The following is a 16,998-nucleotide window of genomic DNA, read 5'->3' on the forward strand; positions in this document are numbered from 1 at the left end:
GTCATACCTGAAATAGTCTTTTTGCTCCCCCTGTTTCTTGTATAATGAGGTTTCCCCTTTGGGTGCAGAGGTTGCACATCTGTAAAACCAGGTTGAACCTGCTTTGAGCTGACAGCAGGACTCAAATCTGTACGAACTTTGTTTCAAAATACTCAGTTCGACTCACGAGTCAACGTTGTGTTTATGTAACAGTTTGACAACTTAGCACCAAATTCGGGAATGTGCATAACGTGGCTCTTTAAATGACTTAATACTAGTAGGAACATTTTCAGAAGATTCTGATTTTGTATTGCATTGTTATTGGATTCTGATTAATTTTGAACCAAGCTTTAAAAACAGGGTTTTTTTTATAGGGAGCTTTATATGGTTTCCTATTTATCAGACTTACACATATTGTGGGGCACCATCAGTGAGAACTAAAGTTTTATCCAGTTTTGGCTTTGGAGTGCTGGATCCTTCTGTTGGTTACTGTTGCACAGCTTGTAATAGTGCACTTCCCCTGGATAGAAATGGAGATTAGAACATTTCATAGACTGCTGACATTTAAAAAGATGTCTGTGCATATGTATTTTAAATATACTGCGAATGTGTATGATGACTTAATTTTGTGAGTAGCTGTTGAAATCGCATCACTGTTTTTTATAATGTCATTGTATTCCTTTAGGCACTGTCAAGCGTGAGTGCAGTTCTAAAATATTCGGAGTTACTTTATTGTGTGTGTGTCATCTGTACATTTTCCTGAAAATATGGATTTGTGTTGATTTTTTTTCACCCCTTTTGTCTTTCTCTTTCTAATTGCAGGTCACCTATTTTACAAATTTGGAATCACAGAATCTGACTGGTATCGGATCAAGCAAAGCATAGACTCCAAATGCCGAACAGCTTGGAGGAGGAAACAGCGAGGACAGAGTCTTGCTGTGAAAAGCTTTTCCAGGCGAACACCTTCATCATCATCTTACAGTGGTTCAGGTAAAAAACCAAAACAAATCCCAACAGAAGTGGAAACTTGGAGTAACAATGCCATTTGTTTTTCAACATACCCAGAAATTATTTTGATCTTAAGTTATATTTACAACAGGTGCATGTAGTACCCATAAACAGGAATGGTTTTGTGTAACAAAGATAAATGGAGAAACCACGTTCTTCACAATGGAATTTTTGGAGCGGATTTTTATATTATTGCTTTTTTTTGTTTGTTTGAAGAACCATTTATCGTTGGCAAAGAGGCCCCTCTGTTACAGTGTATGGATGTCTGCAGTGGTCCTCAGGGAGTGTATCCACGTAGTAAGTGAAACCAACCCTTTGTAGTTAAATCATCTTGGGCCTTCAGTGCAAGGCAACCACCTCCTGGTACATTTGGAGTCCTCAGCCTCATAGGACCTGTACCAAAGTAGATCCCTGGTAGGATGAGCTTCTAATCCTGTTTCATCTACAAATTGCAGTCGTACTCCTGGTTGCAGTGAATTAATGATCCTAGAAAGGAAGTGAGGGGTGTGTGTGCTCACAAAGAGAAAGAGGGAGAAGGGAGTCTTTCTCTAAAACAGTAGTGAAATACAGATTTGCCAGAAATGAAAGTGTAGTATATTCCAGAGTGTGAGAGATTGGCTTTGTTGATTTGTATAATTCAGAATTATCTGAATGCCTGGCTTTGCTGAGATGTCCATCCACATGTGTTAACTGAAAAAATTCAGCACGTGCAGCTTCATGCCATCATTTTTTTTTTTACAGTGTTCAGTATTTTGTGTAGAAAGTCAAAATGTTTCTGCAGCTGATGTTCGTAAGAGGAGTCAAGTGAATAAATCTCCACAGTGTGTTCACACCATTTAGTAGGGTGTGCTAAATTTTGTTCCTGAAGTATGTTCCTCTGAAGAAATTAAATATGTTGAAGGTGATTCTGTATTTCCATATAGGTATGTAGGCATGAATAGTAATAGCAAATGAAAAATACTGACCTAAGAAGTGTTCTCATAGGACATTTCTGGCTCATGCTTTTAATATAAAACAGTGTTATGGGACATTTGTACATCATATATTAAAAACAGTGTTTTGGAAGTGGGCCCAAAGAAAAGGAAGTAAGTTTATTTGCCTGCATAAAATTTTTGGTTGCATGTTAACACTAACCACTGTATCTCATGCAAAGAATGCCAAAATCTGCTTTCAATGGAAAATTTTATGTGCTGGAACTGGGAACCCTATCCAAAATTCTCAAATTAAAACAACTAATCAACGTAATGATAACCATAAGCCATATATGTTGATGGGATTTTTATTTTCAGTCTCTTAGCAATTGGTATTTTAGAATAAAAATGTAGTAGTAAGTGGATATTATGGGCCTGTGCTCATTGGACCATACTCCTTGACTGTTGTTGAGATTTATTATTAAAAAATAATAATCTTTAATCTCCTAGTCTGGAGATTTGGGGAGACTGGTGTAGAAATGTAAAACACAGACTCAAGCCCAGTGAATTCTTTCTTCAGAAGGCCATAAGATAATAAGTTTTGGTGGGGTTTTTCTGTTGTGGTCAAGCTGAAAACTCATTTCAGGTGCCTTTGTACCCATAGAACAATTTACTCACAAATCAAGTTAGTGGAACTGGGGGAAAAAGTTAACCCTTGGGATTTCAGCAGCTTGCTCTCTGGGTGTGAACGGACACTCCTGATCTGGTTCTGCAAGGGGTTCTGTGCCCGGGCTGGCTCATTTAGCTGGATTTGAGTGGCTGCCTTTGGTACATCCATCTCCAGGATTCCCCCGGTGGGTTTTATGCCACCTGGGTCTCCCGCTGAGCAGGTTATCTCATCGCCCATGTCCCCTGGATAGCAGATACTGTCCTTACAAAGGTGTCTTTGGTCCTGAAGACGATGAAGGTCGGCTGAGGCGTCTTGGCGTGTCACTGGCAGGACTCTGTAGACTGTGCAGCCAAAAGTAGAGTACAGGCAATCACATTAACAGCTGCCTTTGGTAACGGTATGTGAAAATGTTCCCCTGGATTCAGAGTCTTTTGTTAATTTTCTTTAAAATACTGCTCTTAGTCAGAAAGTCATTGGCATCATTTTCTGGGAGGCTGTAAAGATGTTAGATGAATTCACCACTGCATTTGCACCCACTGTGAAAAAGCTCTTAGAAAAAGAGACTGCTTTGCAGAATGAGGTGGTCCTTTGAAAAACTTAATTTGTGTTCCCAAATCAGGTGGGAGTGGTATTTCACCTCAAGCCAGGTGAGGAGGTATGAGGGAAAACAGGAGAGCGGGTTGAGAGCCTGAAGGAGTATATACGGAAAAGAAAGATGAGAAAAGATGCAAAGAAAAATGTAGATTCACACAGGTTTAAAAAGGTAACTTTTACACGACAGGGCTGTAATTCCACCACTCTGTGCAGGTAACTTCACGAACCGCTCAGACTTTGTCTTTGTGGTTTGACATCCCTGGAACCCCTCAATGGAATTACAGCGTCATAATTCACAGGCATCTGTTCCTTATTATGCACACTGTATAGTGGATATAGCAGAATTCCTGCTGCCAGCTAGCAGGAAAGAGAAGTAATATTTCACAGCTCTGAAGTAAAGGAGGTCTGTATTTCACAGTTATGACAACATAGCTGTCAAATATGGCTTTTTAAAGTGTTACATATGAACCCAGACAGTTTTTATGGTAGCATTTGTTTCAGGGGGCAATTTAAGGTGAGCCTTGAACGGTCTGAAATTCAGCTACTTGAGAAACTGTCTTTCCCGCTATTGTTAGTTAGAGCTATTAAGATCAGCTTCTGGGTGCTTTATGTCAGGTCTCCACCCTAGTGTGGTTGCTGCTGGCTGCAGAATAATACCTGTTTGGTGTCACCGAGTAATATGTTGCTCCGTGTCACTTCACATACAACAGGCATTTGAGTTGTTTAGTCTGTTGGGCAGAATATAGGAGCTGCTTCTCACAAAAGATATAATAATAAAAATAAAGGCTCTGAAAAAGATTGTGAATATCTACTGTGCCGTGTTTACACTGGAGGATGTGGGATACACAGCATAGTTTCTTCTGTAGTGTCCTCCGAGCTGTTCTGAGGAGCTCTGGCTGTGGCTCCACTCGTTTGGCATAATATGAGTTCGATACTAAGAGGGTAGAATTACTTAGTTTGATCGGGAAATTTAGTAGAGCTGGTCAGGTGAGGTCACTGAGCACCTTAAGGTAAGCGTGGCAGGTTCTCCGATAGCTCGGACACAACTGTGGCATTGCACACTTTCAGTAGGAAAATAATTTCATATCTTGAAAACAAGCACTTCAGATTATGCCACGTGGGGGGAAAATTTACACACACCCCCCTTTTACCTGCTCAAACATGGTAAACCTAAGCTATTTGTGGAAGTGCTTAAACCCACTGTTTCTTATCTGAATGATAATTTCTTTTATCTGAATGATAATTTCTCTGGAAAGTTTTCGGGCTTACCCTAGAAGATACTCTTGTCATCTTCAGAAACTTCTGAAGATCCACTATTGCTATTAACAAATGCCCTGAGTAGACGTGTAGTATCCCAGTGTTTGCCATTCAGCTGAGCTGTTGGGAAAACATCATTAAGAGTTTTAAATATGATTTCAATACTCTGAGCATGAATGAGTGAACACCACGTTCCCTGTATGAACTTTTCCCAGAGTTTGGGTTTTCCACTTCTGAGCTTGTAATTTTAGTATTTCAGTATCAAAATTGTGACCAAGAGGTGCAACAAACAAAAAGGCTCGAATCCAAAACTGGCGTGTTTGATTGGCTCAAAGTAATATTTTTCATCAGCTATCTCTAGGAGCTGATAATAGCTCCTGATAGCTTTCTGTTATGTCGCAGTATAATAATACATGCTTCAATCAGCAGAAATTTATTGGCGCTTTCTTCAAGTGTTACAAAGGAGCACCATTTTCTGATGGGTTACGGAATAGTTTCTTAAATTCTGGTATGCTAAAAGTCTAGAATAACTTAGTAGTTTCTGTTTGGCAGTGAAAATTGTCGAACATCTCTACATATCATTAAAAACAATATATTTTTTTTAGTCCTGAAATAGTCTCAAATCAGCATGGTCACTGCCCTCCTGGACATCTTCCCCTAGGAGTTAGGAGACTTGATTTTCCAGAGCTGTTTTTAAGCAGCAGTTACTTTGCCTCACTTAAGAAAAAAAATAAAAATACCAGCCTGAAACTCCCCTGCCTGTGACCTGACTTTGATTTCTCTGGCTCTGAGGAATCTTGAGGGTGGTTGAACACAGTAACAGGTTACCCAGAGAAGCTGCAGAGACACCATCCCTGGAGCCAGTGAAAATCCCCCTGGCCACAGTCCGGAGCACCCGGTGCTGGTTGCCCATGCTTGGAGAAAGGGCATTGCATTAGGTGATCTCTAGAGGTCACTTCCAACCTCACCCATTCTGTGATTTTGGGGATTTTTTTTTTTTTTTTAATGAGTTACCGCACACATAATTACTAATTTGGAATTATTTACATCTAAAGCAGATTGCTCTTCTTGAGCTTCATCCTTATGTACTTGTTGCACATGTCAAAACTTTTAGGCTTTTTCTGCTTGTTGTGCATAAAAGTTTATGTAGCACATGGCTTTGATTTGAGTCATGATAACAGATTTCCTCTCTCCTCTGTTTATCATATGGAAAAATTAGCTCTGCAAATGACATAGAAAAGCAGGAGGCTGAGCTCATAGTCCTTACGTAGCCTTACAAGTTTTTTGGCATTTTAATTTCATGATAGTGTTTAAGTGTTAAGAGCTCAAGCCGAATTGATCTGCAGACAAAAACGTGTCTAAGGAAGCTGGTAGGAAAATATGAATGAATGTCTTTTCTGTCCTTCACCCCCAAAGAAATTAATTGAGATTGTTCTACACTTAATTGACTCTGCAGCTTTACAGTAGCCACAAGATTTATGGGTTGCATAAAGTCGTTGTAGCAGACTGTTATATTTAGGCAGAAGTTGGTTTTCCGTATTTTATCTGGCTCTTCTGTTTGAAGCTGTTGCCTTTTGTTGGAATTGAGGTATTAATTGCGGTGGTTTGCTCAGCTCTTCTCAGAGCCAACACTTAATGTGTGTTTTTCTCTTTTTTTTTTTTTCTTTCCTGACAAGTCGTACACATGGCTGCCATGATAATTTAACTAGATATTCTTTTTTAAAATGTTAGCAGTCTACGGAGGGAAGGCGGTAGGAAATGAGGTTTTGGGGAGGAGGATTAATTGAAGAGTGCTTTCTTCCTTTCTTTTAATTTCTCTTAAGATTGTTAAAGCTGTTATCACAGTTTTCCATGTTGGAATTTTTAATTAGTTCTATGACTTTGGGATTTATATGTAGATTTAGGCTGAAGTGCTCAGCCTGTGCTGAGATGTCACACATAAAAATGGATGTACAGCCAAATCTTCAAAGCTGTTCTGCAAAATTGGAGGCATTTAGCACTGGATGAGTCAGGTTGAGATAATAGTTTACAGTATACAGTTTTACTTCTATTAATTGTTCAGTAACGGTGTTTTCCCTGCTTTTTGTTTTTGAGGACTGCTTTGCTACATCTGGCCATTAACCTTTCCTTGCTGGGACTACACGTCAAGGAAGCAGGAAAATATGTGCTAGTTTAAAAGCAGAAGTGTGAGGCTGCAAGGCCTGTATGCTAGGAGAACAGTTTTGAATAACACCACATAAGGAGACTAAGCGTGAATCCCCTCTGCCACAGAATCTGTACCCCCTACATTTCCCACCAAAATGAGAAGCCCAGTGCTCAGCTGATAAATATGAAATAGAATAGGAAAGAATTAGAAAATACCAAAGGTTTTGCCCTTGAAGTGGGCTATTTTAAAAGTGATTTTTGTCGAGAATTAAGCACATATTCTTAAAACGGTTACAAATTACATTTGTCTGACAAGTTTAATCTTTCTTGGCAATGTTTGAGGAAGACAAGCTTCGAGAAATGTGACAGAAGGAACTGCTTCGTGAGGTGGTTTTGCCAACTCTTGAACGTTCGTCTGAGAAGACAGACTCAGGCTAAATTTCCTTTAACTTGCAAGCATACGCAGTAAACAAACAGAAAATGTAAAAGGTCCCATTTCAACTTGGGAGGAAGAAATATTTCAGCAGTTGGGTTTTGATTTCCTTTATATCACAACTTAATCACCTGTGGAATGGTCAGTGCAACATCTTTTGTTCTGTGGGTGGCTCCAGAGCTGTTCCATCTGGTGGAAGGTGCTTTGGGAATACCATGGGCAACGTGCTCTGTAGTAGCACTGCATGAGCTGTTTGGTTCGTGGCAAAGTGCCCCTTTGTAGCTAGTGCAAGGGAAAATTTCAAAGCAAGAGTTCAGCTATATAGCTTCTCGGTGCCAGGGATTCTCTAATATATCAAAGTTGTAAATGTGAGGCTAGATAGTTTACATGATAGTGATTTATAACTGTTGACATATCCTCTATTCAAGCTGTGTGCTATTCATGTTTGTGTTTGTTTTTAATGGGGAATGTTTAAAAATGGATAAATATTAACTTTTGTCTGGTCAGAGATTTAGAGGGGAAAAACAATACTTATAAAGGATGTTTTGTTTTTAGACACTGTTGAATCCTCTCTCTTCTTTCTCCCTGAGAAGTAAAAAAAACCCACCAAAATCCAACAAAAAAAGAAAGAAAACCCAACTGTGGTTGTTGCAGTGAAGCCAGACTGAATCTGTTTATAAGTGACCATAGGAGGTGGACGGTGTGATTGCATTCAGTCTGTGTCTCCCATTCCCACCTCTGAGAAGTGTAATCGTTTCTGGCATCCGTGAAGCAAAAGATGGTTTACAAATAAAGGCTTTTGGACTTCACAGTTAAAAATATATATTTACATATATATTACATGCACATACTGAAATACTTTATCTGCTGCAGCTCTTATTTCTTTGATACTGTTTTATTCCATAACTTTCTTAATCAGACAATACTTATAATTACATCTTGGTGTTTTCTTAGAAGTACAGCATTGCAGTTTGTGTAATGGTAAGTGTAAGCTACAGGAAAGGTACTGCTGGAAGGTTATAAAATCTGTAAGTGAAACATGTCTTACCTTGTTTGTGTCCCAAGCCATTTTGCTGTTTGTGTGTATTTATTTACATTTGCACTATATATGTTGGAGCAAAGGAGTTACATACGTATGCATGTGTGTGTCTATACACCCACATCTAAATGAAGGATTATCTGTTGGGACACTATGGTCTGCCTAGAAGTTGAGTTGTAACTCAACTCAGCTGTTGAGTTACGTAGTGAGAGGCTGGGAAGTGAGGTGGAAAGGCAAAATCACAATGGAATGGACTAGTGGTAGCCTGGAAGAAGCGAGGTGAATTACAGTGGGCTTTCTTAGCTACTTAGCATCCTAACAAAATGCTTTGTAAAATAAAAAAAATACAGAAAATGAACTGCATAAAGTGCTGTTAGGACTGAAGTAATGGAAATGAGAGAAAAAGTGAAAGACAAAGAGGCTTAAGTTAAACCATCTTTCTAGAATATCTGTTACTTTTGGTGACCATGACAAAGCCACTGGCAGCAGAAGGCATGAGCTAGTATCCGAATTTGAACAAATCACATAGTTATTTGGTTGACAGTGCAGTTTCTCATACTAGGTACAGGACTTTCCTTCCAACTGTGATTTGTTAATCCCATCCAGACTTCTGTACAACAAACTTCCATTGTGCAACAGTGCAGGAAATACTGGAATTGCACAGTAAGCAACGGGACTATATTTAAGAAATGATAAACATTCTGCAGTTACCTACAAGTCAAATGTAAAGTATTAAATATGTATGTCCAGTAGACAGCAAAACCATGAACTTGTTATGTTCTGCTCAGTTACTTGCGTAAGTGTTCTGCTTGTAGTTATGTATTTGCAGATTGTTAACATAATTAGAGCTGTCTAGTGGAATTGTTAAGCAACTAAACTTTTCAACAAATAAATAAATACTAGCTTGGTGGTTTTGAGTTAGTTTCCAGTTCCCATGTTTAGACTTAAAACTCAAAGGCGACAGGATGAAAAAAGCCCAAATGCATGATTTTATTAAAGAAAATGTACATTAAAATATTTGTATGAGTGGATAAAACTCATTGTTGCAAAACTAACATTTTCTTTTCAGTATAAATCTTAGATTATTAAGTAGAGATGTTAAAATTTTATGGAACGTGGCTTCCTGCTGTGTTGGTTCAAAAAAACCAACCATCATTTAAAAAATGAAAATATATCAGCCATCAGTCCGCTCTGAGTAGGATGAGGCCTATCTAGTGCTTATTTAAGCAATACGTAAAATCTTGTAAGGAAATGATCTATAATGGGAGTAGAGTGACACTGTTTCTTAAATATTTTCATTATAGTTTCCGGTACTTGGACAGCTGGAAAGCCCTATAGTGTTGAATGCTACTACACGTTAATGTTTCTTACATTAACTCGTAGCATAAAAGTAATTGTCAGAGCAATAAATAATTTAGAAAGATTGTAAAGCACTTCGTGCTTCAGAGATTTAATTCAGTGTATTTTTGTGGCATAGCAAAAGAAAAATGTTACCATTGTTTACAGGAGTACTGTATAAGAAAAGTATTTCTTCAAATACATTATTCTAAAGGCCCTTGATGACAGTCCTGTTCTCCAAGATGTCTCAAGAGGAAGAAAACGGGAATGGCTGCTGAATCTTAGTGTGATACTAATATGATATTGGGACATTTTAGGGTTTTTTTTTTCTAGCAATGTCTACATGAACTTGTCAAATGTGCTGCAAAAGTGTAATTGATTGATAACCCCATTTTTTTTCCCCCTATTCCTAAGAGGATATATGGTATCTAGCGATGCATTTTCCTGCTAGCAGTGGCTTAACCTGTAGGAGGACTCAAACACAGCATTAGTCTCTGGTCCTTTGTATTCCACTTCACCCTTTCAGTACAGAATTATTGACTTTATTAGTCTCTTGGTATCACTGACAACAAATACATAAACCCCCCATGTTTAAAAAAGAAAAAGTCTTTTGTGCTAAAAATAAATTTTAAAAAAATTAATTTATTTTTACTTGCCTTTTGCATCTTGCATTTATAAGAATCCTTTTTCTGCGGCTGGAAACCCTAGAATTGAATCTATGATATGTTTACTCATGCAGGTTGTTATCCTCTTGAAATCATGCGATGGTTTTTCTGGTGCCTGTCTGTTATCTCTTTATCTGGAGATAAAGCCCAGGTGTCTTCCTTCTTGTAGGGGCATTTTCAGAAGGCCTGACTTTGCAGTGTGAGTTAGTGTTTAAATTCAGTTAGGAAATAAACCTGCCCTTTTGAGGTTAAAAAAAAAAATTAAAAAAAAAAAATTACAGGCTGATGTGTGTCAGTATGAATTATAGATGATGGATCTTGAAAAACAGGTATCCATGATTTATATGAAAACTTCAGTTTCCAGGATGAGTTTTCAGATGTGTCCTGGCTGTGGTGGTGGCAGTAAGTTCTCAGCTACAGTGCTGCACGAAAGTGTCAAAGTGCTTAGGAAATGCTCGTGGTTTTGCTGTGATATGACTTCTGCAGTTGCAGAATCTTTAATCTAGTTTCAAAAGACGCTGTTTAAACATATACTTTCTCAGAGACAAAACAGCCTTTGGAACTCCTTTGGAATTTGTAGCACATCTACAGGTGAGCAGTGAATATGCATAAGAATGTATAAATGACTTGCATCTATTTCTGACTGCATTTGTTTTCCACAGTCTGTAAGTATGCATTGTTGCGTGGCCACTGGCATGAGATACATATAATAAAGCTGGATTTTTGGTTGTTTTTTTTTTTTTCAGAGGGCTCACAGAGTTCAGTTTCAGCTTCTAATGAGATCCAGCAGAACCAGCCACAGGCACTACACTATGCACTAGCCAATGCTCAGCAGGTTCAGATCCACCAAATAGGAGAAGATGGACAAGTCCAAGTAGTATGTACTCAACTTTTTTCTAAATTATTCCATTTAAACAATCTAGAATATTGCAAAGTTTGCTTCAGTTGAAATGTAACTTTTTTTATTTTTAAAAAGTGACCTCTCATCACATCTTAAGCATGATTTTCAGAAAACAAACATTGAAGGCTTATGAAAAACGTTTTAGTTAGTTGGCAGAAATCTTCCTGCAGGATTTGCTAATGCCGTTGTTGCAAATAAATGCACATTCATTACTGGATGTAGAATTGACTAGTCTCTGCCTGGCCATTTGCTTGCACTTGTCATAATAATAATAGCAGATCTGCTAAGTGTATGATTGATGTTTCAGAAGTAGTTCTAGCTATGACTTTCAAAACAAGAATGCAGTTATTTATTTATTTGCATTTAAAAAAACCTGCATTCTCAGGCATTTTTGAACATCTGTTAGCTGAATCCTTTACATGTGTATTCATTTAGATACATGTATACAAGTAAAAGTTATAAATATTGACATTTTTTAAGCCTGAGACTCCTACCATAACTCAGTCCATGATTATTTTTATATGTGGTTTTAGTGTACTCTGAAAAAACTCACCTTGGCTTTAGTTCCCGTGTGCCACAGTTGGATTACAAGGATTGTTTTAAATTCAAATTTTACAAAAAAGTAAAAGGAAATAATGAAATAATGGCTTGTGTGGCATTTCTGACGTGCCGTGTTCAGAAATAATGAATTATATCTACACACAGTCTTTTGCTGTAGAAACCTGACAAATTAACGTGCCAGATCTGTCTGCCATTAGTTTTCAAAAGCATCGAGCTTTGCAGTTAACAGCATTTCTGCACGGTCGTATAACATAGAGGCTTTTTCACTGATGGTATGAATGTTTTGGAGGCATCCAGAAGTCTGAGTATGGGCCAACACTCAGCTGTGCCAGGCAGTGTCCAAATACAGAACAGAAAGAAACGTGCACCCACGTATGTACCTGTTCTGTGTGCTGATCACAGACACCCACTTTCCTTAGAAACCAGGCTACAAAAACAGGTGGGAATGGGTAAATAAGAATTCTTTAGAGATTATTAGTCAGCAGTATAAACTGTCATACCCAGTGGTCTGGCTGTTGGAAAGGTTTTAGTCAATGCCATTACAGAGAAGAGTCTGAAATAGGATGATAAAGCATCTTTGGTAGATACTTAGAGTATTTTCTCCCCAGGTAAGAGAGGCAGTTCAGGAGAGAAGCAGCAAATGTGCCCAACTGAAAAATTTACACGTAAAGAATGAAAACTCTATCAGCGCAAGGAATACTCAAGTCTAGTCATGTAGAGCTGTCATATAGTCAGCGTGGGAATGGTGAAGTTGCTCAGAAATACGATGAATAAAAAAGGGCTATGAAGGACAGATGCTTTTGGAATGTTATCAAAAAAGACATGTCTGTAAGACCTGCTGGAGGTTTACCAGAGTAGCAGTAGAGAGGAGAATCAGAGGAGAAAAGTGTCATGGAAATTGGGGGAAAATTTCCAAGACGTGCAGCAGATGTTGAAGACAACTGACAGAGCTGTAAGCATTGCTGAAAGGGACTTAAGTATTAGCCAGAATATTTTTTAAGGAGTGCGTGGAAGTGAAAGGGGTTTGAGAAGAAAGTGATTGAGAGTAACTCCAGACAGCAACTGTATGAGTTGTGGAGAGGAAAATACAATAGAGAGTGCATCGTTCCAAAGTGAAAAAGGTTGCTTATTAAAGTAAGAGAAAAGAAAGACCTTGACTGTGGGTGTAAGGGATGCTAGGAGCCATTAGCTGTGAGGTTCAGATGGGGTTGGGAGGTCCAGGCCACCCCTTTCGTGCTCCCAAAGGCCTTGCCCTTTCCTCTTCTGTACCTGGATGCCATATGACATCAATGGCAGTTGAGGAGCTGATCCTGCAGAGTGATTGCTTAATGGAACTAGATCCTAAATGCTTTCAGTTAGTCTTCTCGAACTTGGAAGAGGACTAAAGGGAAGTTCAGTAAATTAACTTGCCAGCTTTTTTTTCCCTCCTGCCAGTCAAGAGCACCCTCAGTGAAATAATGTTCCTTCTGCAGGAACTGGGTGCAAAAGTCCCATCTCTACTTCCCTTTTGCCATAATTTTACAGTATTATCATGTGAATTGCTTTGTCTCTTGGCTTCCCTATATATTTTAAAGAGCTTATCTTCTTAATTGCTGTATGGATCTTTTTATGAGATTTCATTGATGAAAAGTATTTTTCAAGTCTTGAAAGACAAGGCAGAAGGGAAAATTTTATGAAATATGCGGATATAATAGACAAAACAGTTATGTCTGTAGATGTAAGGGATGAGAGTTTGCCTCACTGAAAGATCAGGACCTGTCAATTATCCTTTAAATTGATGGTGGAATCATGAGAAAAATCCACTGTGACTCACAACCACTATCTAAATGTTGTCATAATTTGTCAAACATATAAGGGTTGTGAGATAATCATTTGGATCTTATAGATCAGGCCGAGTCATTAGTAATGTAATAGCTGTTTATACTATATATGTTGAAAAAAAAATTAGTATTGAATTAGTGAACAAACTAAAAGGAGTGTCCTTGAAGGCCAGCTATGTGTCTGCAAAAGATGAGTGAGCAGGTCTTTTTTGGAATGCTGCACGATACAAAGGTGAATAAAGTCACCTTCTCTCCCCTCCCTGTAGTCGGAAAGGATTGCTTATATTTGAAAACACTATAAATGGATCTTTTAAATGTTCAGTGCTTTTTCCTGGGAGCCTTGAGAGCTTGATGTTAAGGAGGGAAAGTGATTCTAATCTCAACATGGACTGTGGCTGTGCTCTAATTTTATATACAGTCCCTATTGTCAGAGTGATACTTTCAGTATGTTTTTTCTCCCTATAAATAGACAGTTTCCTTCCAAAGGAAATGAAACTGTTTGAAATAGAGGGATCTGTGTTTCTTTGAAAATCACATGCAATTGTTCTTGTGTTATAAAATAAGAAGAGCCTTTGACAGAATTCCAAATCATTATCTTTAATCTCTGTCTCGTGCAGGCATATTAAAATGAACACAAAGCCTTATAAACCCTGAAGTAGGTTATTTAGAATCCAATCTCCCTTCAGGTAAATCACAGTAGCAAAGACTTGCTGGGCTAGTCAGGATGCAGAAGGAATTCCATCCACTCTCTTATCCCTGTTTTGATCAAATGGTGGGCCTGATACCATTCTGAAGTGGCGGGTATGGTCAGCAATACAAAGTATTAATATCATTAAAACTGTTAGGGCAGATTCTCCACTAACATAAACCAGTGTAACTGCATTCAAATTAAGGACTTCATGCCAATTTATAGCTGCTTGAGAGCTGGTCTTTAGCATGGCACTGTACCTCGCTGTAACTATGTGAATGTGCAAGGATATATGGATATTTACAGATACCTTTTAAAACCTCACTCTTAGTGAGTGGTTAGTCTTGGCATATTTGTTTTAGGAACTTAGTTTCCAGGGTCTTTAAATGGGATAAACGTTTTGGGCACAATGCTAATCTACCAAAGCAAGTCAGTCCCATACTCTGTGTTTCAGTCAAAAATACAGATACTTTGTCTATAGAGAAATGCACTACATAAATGTTAGTTATTATCACGCCTATTTTAATTCCTCTTATGTGAAAATGAACTGTTCTTTCTTCAAAATCACTTTGCTTACACTTTGCCTAAAAAGATGGGGAAATACAGATACACTTTATTTTTTTTAAAGCTATCTTCAATGGTTTTCGTTGAATAAGCATTTTGCTTCCATATGTTAAGCTGTATTTAATCGAAGGTAACAGCTTCTTTCTCTAGTTATGATTTTCTTCTGATGCTTCTTGGTGTTTTCTTCTGTTGCGGATCCCACAGGGCCATCTCCACATAGCCCAGGTGCCTCAAGGCGAGCAAGTCCAAATCACGCAGGACAGTGAGGTGAGCCAAAAGTTTGGGTGTCCGCGGAGCAGATGTGGGTCAGAATTTAGGGCCCTGATTCTAAAACCTCTGAGATCTGCTACAACACATTGCAGAAACCAGAGGGGGTAGAAGTGAGAGCATGTGGTGGAGCCAGGACAAAATGTGCTTTGTGGCAGTAAATGCGATGTGCTATTTTTGTCTCAGGATTTTTTTTTTTTATTTCTTTTTGTTTGTTTTGTTTTTTTTCCCCTTGACCAGCCAAGACAGCTCTGTGTGTGCATTACACTAACGATTGTTGTACATGGCTGATGGTCTTCGAGTATTATAGGAAACCAGCTTAGGTGCTTGCACTGCCATTGAGAAATGAAATTATTTTAGTTAGGTTTATGAACTAAATGTGTTCAGAATACTTGGTGTCTTTTAATTGTGGGAACTGTTGAGCTGGACTTGGAGAAACCTTCAGACGCCATCTAGTAAAGATATATTGCAGAATGAAGTGAACTTAACTTTGTTACTGCTCGAGTAATCTGGCACTGAAACATTTGCACTTCATAATTTTTTTCCGTAAAAATAGTACAGTACAATGGAAATGGATAAATCCAGTACTGAACCCTCCAATTTTGACCCTTCCCCCCCACCCCCTCAGGCAAAAAAGCTATTAAAGCCAGCTGAATTTACCTGAGTGAGAGTGCTATTGTTGGTTAAAGAATGCATAGAACTGCTAGGAGTGCTGTTAGATTTCTCGGGCACTTTGTTTACATGACGAAGCAATAGCAAACTAAGGTCAAACATAAATGCAGACTACAATTGCAGTCTGTATGATTTCCCTGTAGAGTTTGTTTACTTAACGTCAAGCATATCTGCTTGTGGGTTACTTTAATGCATTTCCAAAGTACCCTAAATCACATCACATAAAACCACTTTTGGTGTGGAGGAATACTGTTAAACACAGGGAGTTATTGCAGAATAAATATTATCATAAATATTATATAAATATTATAGTTAAAGGCAGCCTCCTTTGAAGAGCTTGTCAGACCTAGAGAGAAATAAGAAAGGCTCAAAATGTTCTAGGTCTGAAGGAATGCATAGTATGCTACAATAAAACTGAAGCTGTTCTTGGGTAAAGAGCTACTGAAAAAATTATGATTCAGCAGATACTAATTGTAATTGATCCTGAGGTTCAGGCACACCAACAAATCATTGGCCTCATCTGGAGTTCCTGTATGTAAGATTTTTAAGGACTACATTTGTCCCTGGCAGATGAAAACATCTGGTTTTAAATTTATTACAATGTACACAGCTTCAAATAAGAGGAAGCGCTGCCAGTAAGAGAAAATGCAGAAAACATGCAAATCAGAGAATTGGTATTTTTTTTTCCTCAAAGAAATGTGCTATTTCACTGCAATTCTCAGTTTGGGAAGCTGTTTTTTCCTAATTTAAGCGTACTTTTGGAAGGCATCTCTGAGCATATGAATAAAATTTTTTTTTTTTAAAGATACTGCTTTCCTTTTTAGACTTTATAGCTACAGTTTCCTTTAAAATACTTTACATGATTGAGAATTTTTTGTAATAGATGTAATTCCTCTAACAGAATTATGTTGGTGTTTGGTATCAAATTTTGATAAAATAAATAAAAATCTGTTAGCACAGGAAGTAACTTTATAACAACAAATAGTAAATAGTACTCCATATGTGTAAAAGTGTTACAGTACTAATAGCAGTGTAGGAAGGCTTTGGCTTAAATTTGCAGTTTTATATAAATAAGGAAAAACAAAAAACCTTACCTCAAAAGCCATACAAACAACCTTCTCATAAAAATACCGTACATTATACAGATTTGCTTTTTCAAAAAGCAAAACATCCTGGTGCTGAAAAACCTCCTTGCTTCTTAGTCTGTTTATCCTCTGTGGTTAAAGTGCTGACCATTGAATTGTAGCTGGATTGCCAAAATAACCCTCAGCAGAATTTCCTAAATTAATAGATTTCCTTAATATTGAAGTTATTTAATAATGAGATGAGAAACAGACCTTTTTCAGGACAGAGCAACTTTTTCAATTCCAAAGTTGTGTTTACTGTCAGTGCTCTTATTTTACAGGGAAACCTGCAGATACATCAAGTTCATGTGGGTCAGGATGGGCAGGTAGGAACAGAACTGAATTTTAAGCAGCATTTTACT

At 37.9% G+C, this 16,998-nt stretch overlaps 1 protein-coding gene across 1 annotated transcript in view; it reads left to right on the forward strand.

The window, feature by feature from the left end:
* BANP (BTG3 associated nuclear protein) overlaps positions 1–16,998 on the forward strand; it is a 153,817-nt gene that overhangs the window by 67,717 nt on the left and 69,102 nt on the right. Inside the window, exons 8-11 of the mRNA XM_074913085.1 lie at positions 802–969; positions 10,786–10,916; positions 14,778–14,840; positions 16,918–16,962. Of these exons, the coding sequence (XP_074769186.1) occupies positions 802–969; positions 10,786–10,916; positions 14,778–14,840; positions 16,918–16,962 (407 nt within the window). The remainder of the gene's footprint in view (positions 1–801; positions 970–10,785; positions 10,917–14,777; positions 14,841–16,917; positions 16,963–16,998) is intronic.

This window comes from Athene noctua, chromosome 9, assembly GCF_965140245.1.
Source record: "Athene noctua chromosome 9, bAthNoc1.hap1.1, whole genome shotgun sequence".
NCBI classification, from domain to species: Eukaryota; Metazoa; Chordata; class Aves; order Strigiformes; family Strigidae; genus Athene; species Athene noctua.